Raw genomic sequence first — 21321 nt, 5'->3', positions numbered from 1 at the left:
ATGCAATTTAATTTAAATAGGGCCTCCACCGGGGATTCCCCTCTCTGCACCATCAGATTTACACCATGAGTAAAGGGAAGAAGTGCAACTTCACCGAGTCTGAGCTCGTTTTTTGTGTGTCGTTCTAGGGCCGGCCGCAGCTCTGCGCACAGCTCCAGTAACACTGGCCTCGGCAACCTAAAACGACTCATGAGCCAGTTGTCGTCATTCGCCAACAGATCTTCCCGTTCACTAAACACCCTCTCACGTCTGATGTAACCATTTGCGATGTCTTCTAACAAGGCCAAGGCTGCCATTGTTAATGGCATTATTTCATCACTTTGCGCATGCTTTTATGATTTATGATCCATATGATTGCAAACATGTGTGTGTTAATTGTCCTTGTCTCTGATGTGCACATTACTCTGAGGACTAATTGTTTTCACATAATTAACAGTTTCCCAGCATCACCTCAAAGTGTCGCCAAAGGAACAATAGCTGTAGAAACGTGCGTACGCCAGCCATGAAGCTGGCGTGGGTCACCGCACATTTCCACGGTCATTTCACTTTTGATACATCTGAACGTTGGCGTGGAAAATGACGTACGCCACGTTTTTGTGCGTACGCAACATTGATACATGAGGCCCCAGGGCTCTGTCCAGCAATAGATGACTGACAAGTGAAGAAATATGGCAAGAAAACAAGCAAACAGAAGAGTGGGCAGAGGTAACTGTCTGCTTAGTGTCAGAGCCCCAAAGATTATTTGCCCCAGAGCCCGTGAATAAAGAATTCAAGTTTATCTAACAATATTCTTTATTGCTTCTCCTTTGTGTACAGTAGTGTTTTTGATTTTATCACTGGATTCCAAGTACAGCCTGTTTTGATAACAACTTTCTAACCATTTCATCAAAATGAAAAAAAGGCAAGTGGATTTATCAAGAACTGGAACAAGACAAGTAAACACATGAGCCAATCAAAAGAGAAGGAGTATAGACAAAAATAAATGGATGCCTCTTGATAAAAAAGCAGAACTTCGCCCAGACACTCTGATTTTGTTGAGTTGATCATATGATCTGTGTGACCGGGCAGTGCTCGGGTTGGTCCAGAAACAGCGTCTGGAACATGTGATCGTAGAAGGAGGGGTGGTAGAGGCAGGCCCGGGCACAGTCGGGGCTGAAGTTCAACTCCAGGATCTGAGGCTGCATAAACCGCTCACCTGACCCGGCATCAGAAAGTACACAAATAAGATAAACAAAAAATGATGATTAGGGTGATTACACAAAACAGAAACAAGTGTTTCCTATGCAAAGAGATCCACAGGTGAAAGAACAGTATATTTAAATACACAGACATTTACAGCATACCCACATTAAATTAAAATGGTTTAGTGGTTTACTTATTGTTTACCACACCCCATTCACACAGTTATTGGTTAGGTGTGCAGAGATGTGAATGTGTGCAGCTTAAAAATGCATTCTTCCCAATGGTCATTTCCAGAGCTCAGATGGGAAGAGGAGAAGCATAGACTAGAGCAACAATGACTGCTTTATGCACAGACTGAACGATGATGTCATGTGAGTTCCAAGTGGTCATCTAGAACTATGACAGACAATGTCTGATGCACTGTTAAACCCTGTTTTATTACATTTGCGGTGCAGATCCAACAATGCTGCTTGTCAGCTATTGGTGATGATATGCACAGATATGAAAACTTTTTTTTTAGATTATAATGCAGAAAAAGATGCTTGGAGTAATTTGAAATTATTCAATTCCCAGTAAAGTTTACCTGTTCAGTTAAATGATATAATTTAAGACAATAAAGGTGAACTGTAAAATGTACAACAATAGTCCTTTCCGATAATATATTTAGCCAAAGAATCTATGGAGCTGGATAATTTAAACAATGGAGAAGAGAGTGGAATGTTCTCTACCCGGGGTACTGTAAGTCATATAAGTCCCCCCCATCCCCTCAGATTCATATGTTGGCCCAAACTTGGTTGTACTTGTACCTCTGAAAAGACTGGTTGAGGGGAGTACCAGGCCCCTGCATCTAATTTGTGTCTGAAAGAGTCCTGATTTAGAAATCCTTGCAAGACTGAAACTGAACCCAGGAGTTAAAATCTCTCCAGAGATGGCAAGTTCTTAAACCTGCAAACAAACCAAGTATGAAACCAATGCTCACCATTTTGCCTTGTACTCCACTTCAGCATGAGGTCCACGGCATAGATTGCCCTTGATGATGGGTGGGGACAGATACCATAAGGTGCTGGTCGAGATGAAGCTGCCTGGAAGAGCTCCTTGAATGATTTAAACAACTCTGCCTGTGAAAGGTAGGAAAAGGAAGGACAGAAAACCAAATTATTAAATTAAATTAAGGACCTGAATGACATAAAGAAACAACGTAAATAAGATTTCCTCAACGCCACCGTCTGCAATGCGGTTTTGTTTGGTCTTCCACATAGCTTCATTCCCCACTGGGAGTGTTTAAGAAGTGCAGCATATTGCCTGCCCAATTTTGTCGCCTTGCTGAGATTCAGTTTATTTGGTCATTAGGCCCCAAGCACCTACTGTAATGCTGCAAGGACCCTCTTGAAATGCAAGGAATTATTAAGGCCCAAGCACTTCCTGTGCAAGGACCCTACTGAAACTGAAGGAGTTACTATTTTTCATCTTCTGCTGCCTATATAATCTCGTTTTTGTGGGGCTAAGCATACTTAAATTCACCAAACTGGGCACGTGTCAGTAGTTGTGAAAATGTATGCCTGATATTCGTCTTGTGCAGGGATATGGCTGAATGGCTTAACCGCACCGCTTAAACAGCAGCCCCCAGACCTGTTTGATCTACGTGCATGAAAATTAGTAGGCAGACTTACATAAAGCCTCTTCGAGCACGACAGGAATTGAATTTGTGCTCTTTTTGGCGATTTGCAGGTGTTGTACTTAACAAAGTCTTCTACAGCTTCTACAGCTTTAACCCGACTGACTTCAAATTTTGTCATGCTAGGGTTAGGGTTACGTCGTCGACGACCGAAGCCAGATTTGACTCGCTCATCTGGAAACTGCAGGCAAGACACCGTCAGAAATCTGTATCTCACTCAAAAAAGCATGGATGGTCTTTTTTCAAAGTTTGTATGCATGTGGCAGCACCATAGACCCAAAATAACACCCCAAATCCCAGAAAAAGTGAGTTTTTCATAATATGGGACCTTTAACACCTTTGAGATCAAAAGCTTTTACTTTCGTTGAAGGGGCGTGGCGGGAAGTGCTGTAAAGCCACTGTCTGCACCAATCTGCACCAAACTTCACATGTTTGGCAAGTGTCCCACCCTGAATGCACTTATATTCAAATACTGGATTACAATCAAAGTGTTGGATAACACATTTATCTGCTAATATATGGTTACAGTCAGAGTGCCACCTAGTGAGTTAAAAGGCAGATGTTATAGCCCAGAAACTCAAATGGTCTAGTTCCTTATTACAAGAAGTTCCTTGAGAAACTGAAAAGGGCTACAAGTTCACACTTACTTCCACCTCCTTCCACGGATACAGTGGGTACTGCTCTTCAAACATGGGGATGAACTCATCGTAGTGCACCTGGAGACAGAGATTCAGCTTCCATTACCAGACTTAAACAATCCTTAAGTTCTTACTGATTATGTTTGTTTGGGCATTCTTGCCTTTATGTGATAGATAGCAGTAATGAGACGGGAACCATAGGGAGAGAAGGAGGATACCAGCAACAAAAATCCCAAGGCACAGTCCAACTGGGCACACTGTGGCAACCAGGATGCTAGAAAAGGTCAATTTATTAAACAAAAGTTCTAATAGCCTTGTCCTACTGGCAGCTAACAGATCTGACTATAAAAGCTGCAGTATGGCTATTAAGATGTTTATTATATATACTGTTCCAGGGTTCAAGGGCTTACATTAAATTGAATAATCACCTTGGTCAAGCAATATCATAGTGACCATGTTCTTATGACCACAGACTGTTTTTCAAGAAGATAGTGCTGGCAGGCAAAACAATAATTAATATAAAGTACCTGCTTAAGCTCCACACCCTCTGCATAGTTCATGACAGTGAAGTGCTTTTGGTAATCATCAAAATGGTCCAAGGAGAAAGGTCTAGATAGAAGGAATAAGACCAGGTCAAGGCACAAGAAAATGTACACTCTCTATATACATTTAAATACATTTATTTTTATTACAGATAAAAATAAATAAATAATGAAACTAATATCATGCTGCATCTGACCTGAGTGTTTTCTTGGCATCTGTATTATTTGTAATCATACTAGCGGCATGCATCTATGGAAAAGCATGTTGGTCTGTCCAACACTTTGGTCTAGACTGAAATACCTCACTGCCTTCAGCTACCATGAAATTCAATACATATATCCTTGGCTCCTAGAGCACAATCCTTATGACTGGTGACTCCCAGACTTCTACTAGCACCACGATCCAGTCACAATTTGGACATCACAACATTTTGTTCTGTATATCAAATGGTTTGGTTTTCTTTACAACAAGCATTACAAAATCACAGTGGAGCTATCGTGGTTGTAGTCTCTAAAACAGCTGGCTATCACAACCAATACAATTAATGTATATGCATGTATGTGTATGTATGATGCACCTATTAGCAAAGCGCAACCAGAAGACATTGTAGGCGTAGAGACGCAGAGGCTGTACAGAGTGCAACATCAGCATGTAGCGAATGTCAAACTTCACCATTCCCACATCCTCCCTACTGAACAGCACTGGATCTTCAATGTACTTACACACCACCTACAAAACAAGACACACATAGGCACAAAGTTAGAGGTAAGAAAACAACAGAACCAATACAGGCTTAGCTTCATTTACATATGCACAATTAAATTCTTACTTATCATTATAGCAAGTATGACAATTGTAACGTATGGCATCATATTTATCAACGGATTAACCATTTTTTACCAACCAACTGTGGATTAAAATTGGATTTTGGAGTTGTTTGGTTCACTCTGCTGGCAATAAAACCTACAGTGCCTATAAAAAGTATTAACCCCCTTAATTGTTTTCCCCTTGTTTTGCTTTTAGAAATAGAATCATGGTCAATATACAAAGAAATACAAAACAAAAAATGTGCAAATAAAAACAACTAAACTCTTTAATGTCAATGTGAAAACAGATTTCTATAAAGTAATGTCCATTAATTCAAAATACATAATGTAAAAATAGGTGACTGCATAAATATTCATCCCCTTTTAATTAAGCAGAGGTGCAATTGGTGCTAGCAGTCTCACAATTAGTGAAAAGGAGATTACCTGAGGGTTAGGGTTAGAATGGGTCTCAAATGATTGTACCTAACCTTTTGGAAGGAGAACCGGTCTAGTACCACCTGAGCAGGGGTAAACTTGGGATCTAACACCTGTTATGGAGGTTTGGTGTAGTGAACTGAAGGCCTAAAAGGAGTCTAAAAGACACATTTATGATGCTTTGTTTAGTTAGCTTAATATGTGCATGATCTTAGGCTAGGTAGTTTAATGGTGCATGTTTGTGTGTTCGCACCTTTGGTGTACTCTCTCGTTGCCTGATTAAATAGTCGAGGTTGTTGGAGATGTGTGTGTCAAGTCCACGGGCCAAGTTCCAGGGCTTACAGATCCAGGTGTTGTCCTCGCACCTAAAACACACACCGAAACATCTTAGCTAGTCGAACTAACTAAAAACGTATTTTTGGTTATATTACAGTATTATTCAGTAGAATATTCAGTGATCACTAAAAATCCTCAGATTCCAACCTTTGTTGCTTCAGCTGATAATGCTTAACGAACTGCGGAAGCTCTGTTTGGAGGTTGAAGGTTTCTGGTAGCCAGTCAGGTGATGGTCCTCCCTTCACTCTGCGGGCCACAGCAGCCAGGCAGTCCTTCACAGTGACAAGGCTCTCACAGGGAAACTGGTTTAGCATCACATGAGGTCGCTCCTCGCTCAGCTTCCTGTCACAGAAGAAGTCGTTTCTCATATCAATCGATCGTATCCAAAATAAATACATGAATAAATAAAATATCCTACGCTTCAAAAACTGTGTGGACTTGAAATTGAATCAGACTTGATTCACAATTTTAGGCTTGACTTTAAAGCTACTACAAGTTGTATTGGGAAAAATGCAATTGGGTTTGTATGTGGAAAACTACTGAGACAAGGTCTCTTCCCAGTTGAACCATGTTTCTTAGTTATGAAGCTGTTTGCTTGTTTTGTACAATATATTGAATTATTTATTATCACATATATACAGTGGTGGCCAAAATTATTAGAACACATTATCATTTTATTAACTTAATAAGTATTGCTGCAAATTTTAACCCTCAGCTACATTATTCATTTATAGGAAAATTTCGTTTTTGTGCTCTTCTCTGACTAAATAAGCCTCTGAACCCTGCACAAACCATATTCGGAAGTTTAACCCTCTTCAGCTTCCTTCACATTCTTGCTGTGGCTGCAGCTGGATATACAACATGCTTTAAAATTAACAAGTGTGCTATTTATTGACATATTTTAAGTCATAGAACCAAACGTGAAACTCTCTTACACTTGTGTTAACTACAGACCTCATTTCAGTCACCTAACAGAAACCCATTCAATAACCCACTGTCTTTGACATGAGGGAACTGGTAGTGCAAAAATGCAGGTTTTAGTGCTCATTCCTGCTGCATACTATTTGGACAAAAAATAATAAAATACTTTCATTGATCAGGTTTTTTTTATCATCTATCCTAAAAATGAATGATGGTCCTAAAAAAAGAACATAACATTTACAGGTATTCTCACCCTGATCATAAAAAGACTAGACTGCTATCATATATACAGCTAGCTATATTTGGTAGCAGTGAAGTTGAAACTAAGAAATAATCTCTACGAGAAAATGAATTAAAGGATGTAAGAGTAAGGCAAGGCAAGTTTATTTGTAAAGCACAATTCAGACACACGGCAACTTGTTAATGCGCTTTACAGGCGCATAAAAATTACATTAAAAGAAATAAATAATTGCATTTAAGATATATTAAAAACAAGTAGGAAGACATTAAAGGATTACTACTGTTTTTTACAACCTGGGCCTTATTTCTAGCAAAATATATGATCATTTACTCACCCAGATAACTCTGGTATCATTTGAAGTTGTTCGGACGAAATTAGATCCAGTGTAGCGCCGGTATATCCATATAATGTGAGTGACGGGGCATCGACACACAGCCTCTATATAACGCATTATCTGCCACGAAACTAGTTCATTTCACTAATATTTTTTCATGACATGCTAGTGCCATTCCCCTCTGAGTCCGGGCTCGTCTGTTATCAACATCCGGGGTCAAACTAGCAGTAGCAGCTACAGGTAAACAAGCCGGCTGTCGCGGGTGCGCGCGCAGCTCAGAGACGACTTCTTCCAGGTCAGAGGTGGTAGGTCAACCTACAGACCCCGGATGTTGACAATAGACGGGGAATAGCACTAGCGTATCTTAACAAAATATTGGTGAAATGAACTAGTTTCGTGGCAGATAATGCTCATAGAGGCTGCGCTTCGGTGCCCCGTCACTCGCATTATATGGATATACACGGCGCTCCACTGGATCTAATTTCGTCCGAACGACGCCGAATGACACCAAAGTTATCTGGGTGAGTAAATTATCATATATTTTGCTAGAAATAAGGTCCAGGTTATAAAAAACGGTAGTTATCCTTTAAGAAACAAAACACTGAAACAAGTTAAGACATAGGAAAGTAAGCTAAAATAGAATAAAAGAGACAAGACTAAAGAATAGAAGTCACAGTGCAGTTCAAAGCCTTGAAACTGCTTCAGTGAAAGGCAGTGGCAAACAGCATCTTTCAGGTTATAGGGAATGGCTCCTTGTCCAAACCCTGCTTTCCGGAAACTGTTGTCCCTCAAGGCTCAGTACTCGGACCACTTCTGTTTTCACTATACACTAGATCACTAGACTCTGCAATCACATCACCCTGGATTCTCTTACCACTGTTATAAAGACGACACTAGGGCTGCCCCCAAATAGTCGACCAAGCACTGGTCGACCAAAAAATCATTAGCAGACCAAAATTTCATTGGTCGATTAGTCGCAGAAAAAAAAGCCAAAAACATTTGGAGCCGTGTCTTGTCAAATTTAAGTCAAAATCTATGTGACTGGCGGCTGGTCTGTGTATAAAAGGCTGGAGGGCTTTTAATTTGAAGGGCCAGACACAGGAGGTCGTGACACTCACTCACTGTCACCCGCAGATTCCACTGGATACGGTACGGCTGCGTTACGAGACAAATACGAGCTCTTCTTCTAATCCGTCGGTCGGAAACACTTCGTGTTGTTGTGTTTATAACACATACATATAACTGCAGTCGTGTGTGATTATGTAATTATCGCGGGAATTCCTCGGTTTCGTTTCTCCAGCTGATCGGCGGAGCTGCGCAGTGGCGGACTCAAAACGCAACTGGTGGGGGTTGCCGGACGAGGACGACGGAGCACAATCGTACCGGAGCCGTAACGCAGCCGTACCGGAGCTGTACCGTATCCAGTGGAATCTGCGGGTCAGTGTTTTTTCTTTTACACGGCAGGTCCCTTCGACATCGCGGTTAGACAGTTAACAATTAATAGCCAACCATGTCGGGAAAGACGTCTAAAATATGGGATCATTTTGAAAAGAAGAAGGATGACCCCCCGAGTGCGGCGTAACATGAAGGAGAAAGCTCCATGTTATGCCGCACTCGGGGATCGACGCAGGACTGGCAGGACTGCTACTGCTAACGTGAGTTGTTGAAAACCCTTTTTAGCAAACTTTGTGTACACAAATGATGTTCTCAATGCTCGTGTTCATGTGTAGAGACCCTGGTGATGCTACGAGCAAAGTTTCATGTTGTGTCGAGTCTTCTTAGTGTTTTAAAAATAGCGATTTTGATGCTACAGAAAAGTTGCACCGCGCACCTCCATTGTGAGTGTAAGTAGCCTAGCTACCTGCGCATGGCGGCCCGAACGTTTGAAAACAGAGATAAATACATTTTATTATTGTTATATGGGCTAATATTAGACTATTCATGTGTACTGGGGAAGCTAAATTATCCAGCTCACTGTGTTTTACTTATTGTGTAAATCTCTCTACAGGCGCATCCACTTTACTGCGGAGATATATTTATTTCTTTATTTTTATATATATATATAAATATATATGCATCGATTAGTCGACTAATCGCTCTAAATGATGACCACTGGTCGACCAAGAAAATCCTTGGTCGGGGGCAGCCCTAGACGACACCCAACTGTTCCTCTCTTTTCCCCCTTCAAGACGGTGGTACTGGCCTTCAAGGCCATCAGCGGAACTGCACCCGTAATTTTTGGATGAACTTAACCTTTAATGCAAAATATAATCCTTTAACGCAAATCAAAATGTCCTTTAATGCAAATTGTGTAATTCAGTATAAATATTGACTTTTTCTAATAGCGTGAAGTGGAGTGCAGGTACAGGTCTTACTAATTATTGTTAACACTTCTATTCTTAATTCTTTTGTGGTGATACAGACTAAATGCAGGTGGATTTGAAAAGTTAGGTCATAATGATAATATAACTCCACAAAAACAGTGCAGAATTCCTTTAGATAGATTACACAACAACTCAAGTATGTCTGCCCGGCTCACTGTGCACCAAGCATCTTAATACAACATGTATGTATCTATGAGCACCAGACTGATGCTTTTAACTTTAAATTGTGCAAAATCTTTCCAAAATCTTTCCAAACCCCCCTACAGGGTCCAAGGCCCCCCACCAGGATTGATGATATGAGCAGTGGGAAACACTGCTCATATCATCAATCCTAGGCGACGAGTAGAATGGCCACAATGTAGCCGTGCCAGGTGGAATCTACCAGTCAGTGCTTACCCGTAGTCTTTGATGTGATTATACATCCACATGATATCAGCCTCCTCCTTATTCTCTGTCAACTGGAACCGTGGATGTTTCAGGTTGTTTGTGACTTGGGACATTTCGGAGTAAACCCTGAAAGCAAAGCACAGGACAATGAACAGATAAAAAGACAGAAACCAACAAACAAACAAACAAACAAACAAACGCATGGGAAATAGGTTCTCTTGCAAATATTTTGTCATTTCTTCATCCTCATCCTTGAGTTAAGATTTGCTTTGTGTGTTTATCAGGTTTTCACCATGCAAACAGTCTCAGTCTTCAAGGCACAGTGAAAGGAGGGCTGAATGATAAGAAACCTGGTCTGAACAAGTTCAATTTCAAATTTCAATTCACACACAGAAACAAACAGACTAGAAAAGAGTAACAGCCTGTAAAAAATGTGCTCCATTACAGTTAATACAAGACATAGAAGACAATGTCTTTGTGTGGGAAGGCAACAGGGTTTGATTGAGGACAGGGACACTTGGCACAGTTGTGTTACAGTTTTTCTCAATTGTTTACACACAATTACTGGTATTTGAGACACAATGACCTCAACATGAAACTTGTGCACCAATCCCCTGAACCAATTCTGCTAAACTACAAACACAATTCCTGCTTTACACTCAAATTGCAGTTCTAAAACACACTTTTTTCAGAACACTACGCACAATTCTCTGCATTTGGCACAATTTCCATGGAGAAAATCTCTTGTTTTCACAAGGAACCCACTGTTATTCAAAATTCTAAAGTTAATTGCCCCGCTATGCACACTGACTCATCACATGGGCAAACACCTGTCACACAGTTTTACAATTAGCAATCAGAGCTTTAGCATAAAAGGGCGACATGATGATGCAATGTGGATGAGGTGCTGTGGCCCGACCGAAACAGAAGAGAGGATGCAGCATAGTTTTTTTTTTTTTTTTGTTTTTTTACTGTAACTGCAAATTCTTCTGTTGTTTTGTATGTCGACCACTGTATGTGCTTTGTGTTGGTTGGGATGTACACCGTGTACATTGTTTTTGTGGGAAAAATAAAATATATTTGTTACTGTGTATGTGTGTGTTCTGAGTATAAAAACAATATTCTAAAATATTTTACAACACACTTATGTATGCACTGTCTGTAGTAAGTGTAACACCAAACAAAAAAGGTGAATGATGAATGGAGAAGAAGTGTTTTCCATTCATCATATTGTTTTACATTGAGCACATCAGAGTTCAACTGGTTCTTATAAATGTCTATTCATATGATGGTTTGTGTGTGTCATTTGAAAACAAAATATCATTTTGAGAAGAAATAACATTGTTTTGAATGTAAAGTTTCATTTTGCAGGAGGAGTGAGGGGTTTTGCCCATTGTGTGTGTGTTTTTTGATTTGTGTGTAGAGTTCTGAGAGTATGAGGCATGCTTTCAGAAAATGTGTGTAAACAATTGAGAAAAACTGTAATGGAGTTTGATTTATTTACATTGAACTGATATTTACCTCTATCTTCCGAGGACAACATTTTCTGAATAATCATGAATGAACTGAAGAATATAAAATGTATGTGACCAAATGATTCAGGAATGTTCAGGTTTCTTGAATCAGATCATGCCATACTGAAACACAGGCACTCATGTTATATGGGCCACGCCCTGGAAACACATGTGAGAGTGATCAGACAATCAACCTCCAACATTTCTCATAGACTTTGGTCTGCGTATGATCTTCGGCAATAAAACTCTACTGCACTCAGCTTTGAAGACTCCTGATGATTTTTGGTGACTTTTGAATCTCTGAAAAACCTTTTGAACAAACAAAGAACGAGAAGTCGTTATGCGACACTAGTACACTCAAATTTAGCTGCAACTCAATCAGTACCAGCTTAAGCTACTTTTGCACTTATCTCTGATGGCAACCATCATTGTGGTTCTTGTAGCCAGTGTAATTATAGTTACGGCTGTAACGGCTTCAAACATCATCATACAGGTAAAGAGATAATTGGTTAATGATGTTCATTTGGAGCTGATGTTATATCTATTAGAATCTACCCAGAAAGCTTGTTAACACAAATAGCTAATCAGCCAATCACATGGCTGCATCAGAATGGGGAAGAAAGGGGATTTAAGTGACTTTGAACGTGGCATGACTGTTGGAACCAGACGGGCTGGTCTGAGTATTTCAGAAACTGCTGATCTACTGGGATTTTCACACACAACCGTCTCTAGGGTTTACAGAGAATGGTCCGAAAAAGAGAAAATATCCAGTGAGTGGCAGTTGTGTGGACGAAAATGCCTCATTGATGTCAGAGGAGAATGGGCAGACTGGTTTGAGATGATAGAAAGGCAACAGTAACTCAAATAACCACTTGTTACAACCAAGGTATGCAGAATACCATCTCTGAACACACAACACGTCGAACCTTGAAGCAGATGGGCCACAGCAGCAGAAGGCCACACCGGGTGACACTCCTGTCAGCTAAGAACAGGAAACTGAGGCTACAATTCGCACAGGTGAGTAGATAATGACTGCAATTTTATTTTAGGGTAAACTGCTCCTTTAGGGTCCTGGTAACAATAAGTGCTTTCAGTGCTGGAAATATGCTTGGGAGACATGACTTTTCCCCTGATGTCTTACCCGTTTTGCTGGACCAAAATAATATATATTTTCTCAGCCCATTATCATCATGATGGGCAATCCAACTGTACACGTTTAATAAAGGAAGTCAGCATCAGCTCAGTGATTTTTTACCTCAGATATTTCACAAAAACATTATGTCGCTTCAGTATTTTGTACAATAGCTGTTCATCTCTTTAGATCCCCAATGTTGTGCTGCTGGGATGAGACACTTACTTGAGGATTTTGTCCTTGGGCACAGTGTAGGCTTGGATGTCTACAGGAAGCTGCTCCTTGTTCTCCCGTGCAATGTTCTAGAGGAAACAGACACAGAACAGTGAAGGCCAAACTGGTTCTTTTATCACTTTGTGAGGAAATCCTGCCACCAAAACATGACACTATCCATGCATGAGGAGAAGAAAAGAGATGTGAATCAGGGTTGTGTTTGTTACACGAAAAGAATCATTTCGATATGGTATGACTGATTTGTTTAAAGGCTCGTGGATGATGAATGATTTCTGAGCTTTAAGGACAGTCAGAGAGTGAAGTCAGTGCTGACAGGATTTCTACTGCTACATTTTGGACAGTATAAAACATTGCAAGCATCAAGGAAACATGTTATTGATATATATAACATCTCTTTAATTTTTCAATTCAATCTGTTTGTTTGTGCTCAACACTAATACAGTGCCGATGTAACCTTTCCTCCAGTGTAAGGTGAAGTCAACTCTGACAGGGAAACCGTTCTAAATAAGAAGTGAGAAAATTTAGCAATTAAACGTTCGTTTGTATGGAGCTGGTACAAATACGTACGTAGACAGTCGCTCCTTGTATAAATCAATCGGAGTTGGGGGTAACGCAAAGCACAAAATAACACATTTTTTCAAATCAGTTTGGGATCTTGGGGCTTCTGGAGACTTGGATGGAGCAGTTTGTGTATTTTACGTTTTTTTGGTCCCCATCTACTTCAGTTGTTTAGGAGAATGCTGCAAAGCTTTTTTGCTATTTGGTCAAGTAGATAATGACTGATTTTTCATTTTTGGGTGAGCTGTTCCTTTAAACAAACATTTGACATTTAGAAAATGTGTCCCAAAGTTGGACAGATCTGCTGAAATTATAAAGAAAGTGATCAAAATGTGCAGATGTCAGACCTGCAGCAATTATTTGGAAATGTATTAATCTGTATAATTTAGTGGCCTTAGGAAGTTAGACAGAAAGGTTTAGGCAGAAACCAGTTGGAAGTTTCCTGGAAATGTATTAAAGAAATAACCAGCTATTTACCAACTGCTTATCGGAAAAAAAGGAGTATAATATTATCAAATATATTCACAATAAATTGAGAGGTAATATATTTTGGGGGTCATTTTACATAAATATTTCACCTGTAAAATGAAGTGTTCCCAAAAGTATAGCAACAGCATGTATGATTACCTTATACAGTATCATTAATCACCTTACATATCATTACTTTATATGAACTGAAGTGCTGATCTGACCTGAAGTGAGCCGGTGTCCCTGATACTGTATGTTTCTATGTTAGTTAGATGAACATTCCGTTCTCAGGACACTAATCAGTTCGAAGCAGGTGCTGCGATTGTTCTCAAGGCCACTTCATATTCCTCCCTAGCTCTCCCTTTTCTGAGTTATCACTGTATCCAATTAAGTGTGTCGGTTTTTGTACTTCTTTGTCAGACTCACCAAGTACACTCTGGTGTACAGACCTCTGGCCTTTCAGCTGAAATAGATTGACTCTGTTATACTCTATTTTTCTAAATACTTTAAGTTATTACTTTTTTTCTTTGTGTTTGAATTCTAAGCCTCACCAACCACTTGTTTTTCAAATTTTTCGAAACCCTCAGGATGATTTGCAACATGTTTTAATTTAATTAGCTGTTGCAGAATATTAACAGTAATCAACTTAATAGTGATAAATCATTTTTTACCTGAACTAAGTATCAAAAGTTTCTAGCTCCACCAGTTCACTGTTCTGTGGCAGTGCCACAGATGTGGCTAAATATACAGTTGTGGTCAAAAGTTAACACACACTTGTAAAGATGCCAGCCATGGGACGACCAGAAGCTTGTGGATGGCTAATCAAAAGCACCTTATTGAGGTGAAAGGGGACTTTTAACCAAATATCAAACATTCTGTATGTATATTTTTGATCCAGCATTTGGTCACATGTTCAGAAGACCCATAATAAATTCATTACTGAACCAAACTTCATGAATGTATTTTGCGACCAAGTAGTTTGTGTTCCACTCATTCCATCACACAAAAATGAGGGCTGTAGAAATCATTGGAAGGGAAGACTGCTATGATATACATATGTTACACATGTTGTCTGTGATGGTAACAGCTGTCAGGGAAGAAAGGCAGGCCTTGGCAGACACGTTTCTTGCTACGCAACTCGATGGAGCTTACTATTGACCGTCTTCTAGCCATTGCTTGAATTCTCATTAAATGTCTTCTTTCTTTGCTGTTACATGTTGCCCATTTACATACCAGATCAAGCCTGTGAATGACAGTTGAACAGGTGAAGGAATCTGTGTCGTATTTGATAAAGCAATATAATAGTCCTCACCTCGTAGTATGAGTCCGGGGGCTCAGTAGTGACACTACTGACATCTTCTAGATCTACAGGTATCCATGGTAACAGACGGCATGTCCTCACCAGGGGGTTTGTCTCACCATACGTGTAATCTCGGGTCACTTCATCTGTGGAAATAATAAAATATACAAATTTGCTGTGTGGAACTCTTTCTAACCCCCTTCTGTGTGCAGCGCTCAGCTCCACACACACAATCTTTAAATACACTTATGTATAATAAATAGTAACTTTCTAAAGGGGGAAATGGTAACACTTTATCGTATCCATTATCAATACATGGTACATTTTTAGTTAAATAAACTAAATGAACTATATTTCACTGTTCACAAACAATGAAATCATTTATAAACCATTTATGAATGCTAAGAAAGTTACTCTTTTTTGGGACGTTGGCTGCAGAAACTGCTTGCAGACAGCTGCTCGTGGACTGCTGTTTTCTGAACAAAAAAGATGCATGTACATGCCTTTTGATTCTCTAATGCTTAAATAAATACTTGAAGTGAGAAATAGAATTGTCTTTGGATTCTCTTGAAGCAAATAAACGAACGCCCCGACAGAGGTTTGATTATAAGAAATAAGAGTAGCATTATTATATCACCATAACTTGCCTCCTAAGATAGATATCCATTGCATCCACTTATTTAGTGTTGCTGTCTACATTTTTGTCCCAATTGCATTATGACTCAAATATCAGATGTCATCCGACATGTCATTTGTAGGTGATATCGCCAAGTGAGGGTTTAGGAGAACCAAGAGCAATTAGTACAAGGGGTAAGTCTCATTTCTCTTATTTTTCGCATCCTCGCTCCTCAATCCTTGCTTGAACCGGAAGTCGTTCCTGTCCGCCATCATGCAGGCTAGTACAATCAGATGAGGACACAGAGAGCATGTGTATGCGTGTGTGTGTGTGTGTGTGTGTGTGTGTGTGTGTGTGTGTGTGTGTGTGTGTGTGTGTGTGTGTGTATGTGTCAGTCTGTCTGCTTTCACCTCCTTCCTGCAGGTCATGCAGAGGCCAGAGGACAGAGTAGGGCAGCTGGCCCTGGATGTAGAAGAAGGGAGCCATGCCACAGCTGGGCTGGTCAGAGTGCTGCACCTGGGAGCCAAACTCATCCATGACATACCACACTGGAACCTTCTCCTCTGCAGACTGCACAACAAAACACAATAGGAGGAGAAGAGTGAGTCGGGGGAAGACAGAGACATGACTGACAGTGTATGCATGTATGCATTTTTCCTGTTGTGGCCATTTTTGCGTCTAATAAATTATCTTAGCAGATGCTCTTGCCAAAATAGACTTACACACAAGTGCATTTAAACTCCATAAAAAAGAGCTAGGCTGCCCGTAAGTGTGCTCCAATGTTTGATTGTTAATTCTAGTTTTTATCATTAAGAAACAAAAGAGTCTTTGGGGAAATATAACTGCTGTTTTTCATCTCTGGTGGCTGAAGGAGTGTGTAGATGTCTTGTTTGATTGACAGCAGCATGTGAGTGCAAGTGTTTCACTGTACAGAAAGAAAGAAAGGAAATTAACTTGGTTATACTTACATGTCACTGGCAGACAGCGTGTTGCTACTTGTATTGAAGAGTATCTAAGAGTGACATTTGCAAGTACATATACATGCTGTTTAATGTGCTGCAGCTGAGCGAGCAGCTAATAAGCCATGTAGCCTGCAAACTTCTGTTTGTCGTTGCACTGAGCTGCGTGGCTCAGTGTGACTGTCTCTGCTCTGCTTTTGACACTGATGTTACTGCTTTTTGTTTTATTTATTGGATTGGCTGTTAATATATAAGGTTGCCATTCAATGGAGAATAAGGGACATTTTGAATTTCTGTCCAAACAGCTTAAGTAACCAGGGACATACCAGCAGTTCTGAGAGTACCTCAACAGAGTGAGATATGCATCTAAACAATAAAGAAAGTGTGGATCATGTTTCCTTACATACCCCCTGGGAGAGACTGTAAGTCTGGTTGTACTTCCACATGCGCTCCATCACCAGCTCCACCGTGTCTGGGTCAGGGGCCTCACCGTGGAAGTCCAGCCCCATGAGGGCGGCCATTCTAGGCAGCAGGCCGGGTAGCTGATTCAGGGCCTGACGGGCGTTTTCCACGCGGCACGTCCAGGCGTGATCCACCAGGAAAACACTGCAGGTAGCACAGGACAGAGGGAGAGAAGGTTTTCATTTGATTTCAATGATGATATACACAGTATTTGGTGCAGTAATGAATTTATTATAGGTCTTCTGAAAATGTGACCAAATCTGCCGGATCAAAAATATACATACAGTAACTTTAATGATCAATTTTGGTGATTATAGAAAGTTGTGTGAATCAAATTTGCCTTGTTTGCAGTTGTGTCACTGCCACAATAAGGAAGAAAACACAAACTATCACCTGCTGCTGAGAGAAAACTGGTCAAGAGTCAACCAAAAACCACCAAAAAGCAAGTCAGTGAATAGGAAGCTGCTGGAGGACAGGTGTCAGTGTCCACAGTCAGGTGTGTTTTACATCATGAGCTGAGAGGCTGCTGTGTTAGAAAGAAGCCCCTGCTCTAGACGAGGCACCTAAAGCTCGACTGAAGTTTGCTGCTGATCACATGGACAAAGAAAAAACACTTGCATGACACAGAAATGTAGTTGTTTGGCCAGAATGACCAGCGATATGTTAGAGGAGAGAAGGTGAGGCCTTTAACCCCAAGAACACCAAACCTACTGTCAAGCATGGTACTGGTAGCATTATGCTGTGTGGTGGTTCTGCTGCCAGTGGATCTGCTGCTCTAAAGAAAGTAAATGGAATAATGAAGACGGAGGATTATCTCCAAATTCTTCAGGGAAAGCTAAAATCATCAGCAGAAGATTGGGTCTTGGGTGCAGTGGAGTGTTCCAACACGACAATGATCCCAAACACACATCAGAAGTGGTGAAGGAATGGATCAATCAGGCTAGAACTGAGGTTTTGGAATGGACTTCCCAGAGTTCTGACTTAAACCCCATCGAGAACATGTGGACTGTGCTGAAGAAACAGGTCTGTGCCAGGAAGCTAAGAAATTTAGTTGAACTTCATCGATTCTGTCAAGAGGAGAGGTTACAAAACAGCCTGGCAGGACTCACAGAGGATGACCATAATGACTTTTTTATTTATGACTGCTTTCAGTTGTGCATGGCAACAACCCAGCGCTGACCCTTCTAGGGGCCAATGTCTCATCGTCAGGAAGAGGTCTGGATTTCATCAAGGACTCACACACATGAAACAAACAAAATCAATGACTCTGATGCAAAATTAAATTGATGTTACGCTTGAGTCAGAAATATAGGAAAATAATTTAGTATGATTATTCAACAAGGTGATTTTATTGCAGATACTGTTTACACATATAGGACATAATGCAAGCTGAACTGCCAAATCATACATGTATATATTATTTTCCTTTTTTAACAGTGTAAGAAAGTGATTATTCATTTCATTATGTGCTTTGTATTTATGTAAAAATAAAACTTTGGGATACCATAATGAATTAAAATGTGTTTGTCAATGGGGCTTTTTGGGGCTCTGGCACCGTCACCTGGTTGGTTCTGAGGCTTGCAGCCCACTCTCCCGGGTCACCAAAACTTTACATCTGATCTCTGCTCCGGGATTGTGCTTTTCCGTCTCCTCATTCTCTCCGTTTCCCTCGTCCTCTTCACCTGCCTGCTGGAAGTGCATGATTCCGAAAACTTCCCCAGCATCATAAATCTAGGACATAAAAAGCATGGGAGTTATCACCGGACTCCCCAGAGCCCAATCTGATCCAGCATTCGTGAGACGTCACTGCACAAGTCCCATCCACGGAGGCCCAATCGTGGATCAGACTTGGGTCTGACAGTCAATATGAATGTGATATATAATACATCATCAAACAAGCAACACACACACACACACACACACACACACACACAATAAGAGAGAGAGAGAGAGTGTCAGTAGCTGTCAAATGGTGCTATAAGTTGCCACTGCTGTGCCTGTACCTGCCAGTGCCAATCGGAGGATCACATGGTATCTCCGAGTGTCTGGATCTGATGCTCTACAACAAACCTCTTCTGGTAACATAAAAACTGTAAAGCCTGGTGGAAAGTTTACTCAAATACAGTTATTTACATCTTAAAATACAACCCATGTTTGCATTTTTCTTCAGAAAGTTAGAAGGCTGTTGACTGAGATGCCTTTGAAAATGTCAGTGAAATCATTCCCCAGGGAAACCACTTGTGTCCAAGTCTATACCTTATTATAGTAAACAAACCTGCACAAGGTTTATATGTTATTGGAAGGTAAGATTGCATTCAGTGATGACAACCAACTTATTTACAGTAGATGCAGTTAACTGGGACTGGAACTAGTCTGTTGTTTCTATAAAACACAAATAAAGTTTCTGTGTCATAGTAACTGTAATTACTCCTCATTACAACCTATGGACTGAAAAACTAAAAGCCAAGCAGTCATCAGTTTTAATAAAAAGATGTAATTTATTACTTTCCTCTGCTCTGCAACATAACAAACTGTGATATGAATATAAAGGTGTTATATCACACACTCTCCATCAGTCATTACTGAATATAAACAAATCATTTAAAAACTTATTACCCTACTTTTTAGTTACTTAAAAAAAAAAGCCCAAATAACCTATTGGTTTCTTGAGACGTTTTAATACTGAGCAGGGATAGAATTGGGCAGGGATAGAAACAAGACTGAAAATCAGCTCATCATGAGCGAGAACAATAGGAAAAAATAGATCTAAAATGATCAACAATTAGGATTGAAAACCAATTACAGAGCGTGTCATTGTATAATTCATTGTCATCTTATCTTCCCCATATGTATAACGTTTCTCAGTCCATGAACTGGTAAAGGACTGAACAACGCCACCTACAGGCGGTGGGCCACTTTTAAGGTGGACTGGAAAGTTCTGAAAGAAGCTGACTCGTCCTCTAGCTTCTGTTTACTTCCGCATCCGCGCGTGACGTAGCCTACACCGCCATCCTCTGACCAAGCTATACTTTACGTAGCCCAGTTCATTCGCTCAGTATAGTTTATGGAAACGCACCAGATTCGTATTTTGATTTTTTTTTTTGCGTTCGTTTAAAATGTGCTTGACATTTTCTGGAAACGTGGCTGCTGACAGCTGAGCGCTGCCTGCCTGCCACCACTGCAGCATGGCAGCATGGAGTGTGTGTGTGTAGTTTAACTGTCTCTTTTAACACTGACAACTACACTGTGTTTATGAGCTAAGAGAGAAATCATTTCTTTGTTACTGAAGCAGATTCTGAAGATCCTCTCACCGCTTGATTATCACCACAACCCTGTTGCAGCAGCGCTGTCACACCGGTGGAGCAGGACCATGACAAACAGCATGTTCAGCTGCAGAGCTGATGGTTCCGCCACCGGACTACAGGAACATACCGACACTTCAACAGTACTCTTAAACACCCAGCACGTGGATGACAGCTACTAAGATCATTTAGTTTGCCTTATCGTACTGACCTCGTTGGTGATTTTGTGATAAAGGCTCCTCCAGTAGATTCTGGGTATTCCTGAGGACTGCAGGGCCGCGGCGTGGAGGGCCACAAATGCGCTAAACTCCTCGTCCTGGTCTCCATTCAACATTACTGGGTTTGTTGACATCCCTGCAGCCAGGATGTCACTCACGTGGAGATGGACTGTTCAAATCCGGAAGAAGGTAGCTCGGTCTGCAGTGCATTGTGGGAGAATGCTTTAAAGGACTCCACCCACAGAGCTGATGGACATGTTTTGGCACACTGTGGCCCCACACAGCTTTTTTACTGTATGGTTGAGTTTTAGTCATTTCAGCCAAATTAAACATTTATTTGTAGGAGAGTTTAAGAAACATTTACTCAAGTGCACTGATTAAGTACAGTTTTGGGGTACTTGTACTTTACTTGAGTATTCCCATTTTCTGCTACTTAATACTTTACTACATTTTGGAAGCAAATATTGTGCACCACTACATTTATTTGATACATTTGGTGACTAGTTACTTTGCAGATTACACGCTGCATCAGAGCCAAAGTAGTGCATTTCGAAATTCATTTAATTTATCAGCAGTTTAAAACAAAAAAAAAAAACAGGTGTTGGATTGGTTGACCCATAATAAACGTGTATACATACATACACGTAAATATATGTATAACTTGCTTTTACTTGTA

General features: G+C 40.5%; 1 protein-coding gene across 2 annotated transcripts; it reads right to left on the bottom strand.

The window, feature by feature from the left end:
• Window positions 1–774: 774 nt before the first annotated feature.
• ttll12 (tubulin tyrosine ligase-like family, member 12) lies at window positions 775–20936 on the bottom strand. 2 transcript variants are annotated; one of them, XM_084345992.1, is made up of 14 exons: window positions 20639–20932; window positions 18687–18856; window positions 17071–17269; window positions 16115–16274; window positions 15101–15234; window positions 12754–12830; window positions 9892–10008; window positions 5763–5957; window positions 5533–5644; window positions 4616–4767; window positions 4023–4104; window positions 3505–3573; window positions 2162–2300; window positions 775–1195 (listed from the first exon to the last, which is right to left on the bottom strand). In XM_084345992.1, exons 1-14 carry the CDS (start codon window positions 20777–20779, stop codon window positions 1044–1046), a joined length of 1899 nt encoding a protein of 632 aa, XP_084202118.1. In that variant the 5' UTR covers window positions 20780–20932; the 3' UTR covers window positions 775–1043. The 2 variants fall into 2 exon arrangements, with proteins under 2 accessions (XP_084202118.1, XP_084202119.1); XM_084345993.1 differs by lacking the exons at window positions 775–1195; window positions 2162–2300; window positions 3505–3573 and adding an exon at window positions 3638–3769 and having other exon boundaries at window positions 20639–20936.
• Between the last annotated feature and the right edge of the window lie 385 nt (window positions 20937–21321).

The sequence above is a fragment of the Pagrus pagrus genome (assembly GCF_965226575.1).
Source record: "Pagrus pagrus genome assembly, chromosome: 23".
In the NCBI taxonomy this organism is placed as follows: Eukaryota; Metazoa; Chordata; class Actinopteri; order Spariformes; family Sparidae; genus Pagrus; species Pagrus pagrus.
The sequence above is the reverse complement of the archived record's forward strand: the minus strand, read 5'-3'. Positions and strand labels throughout refer to the sequence as shown.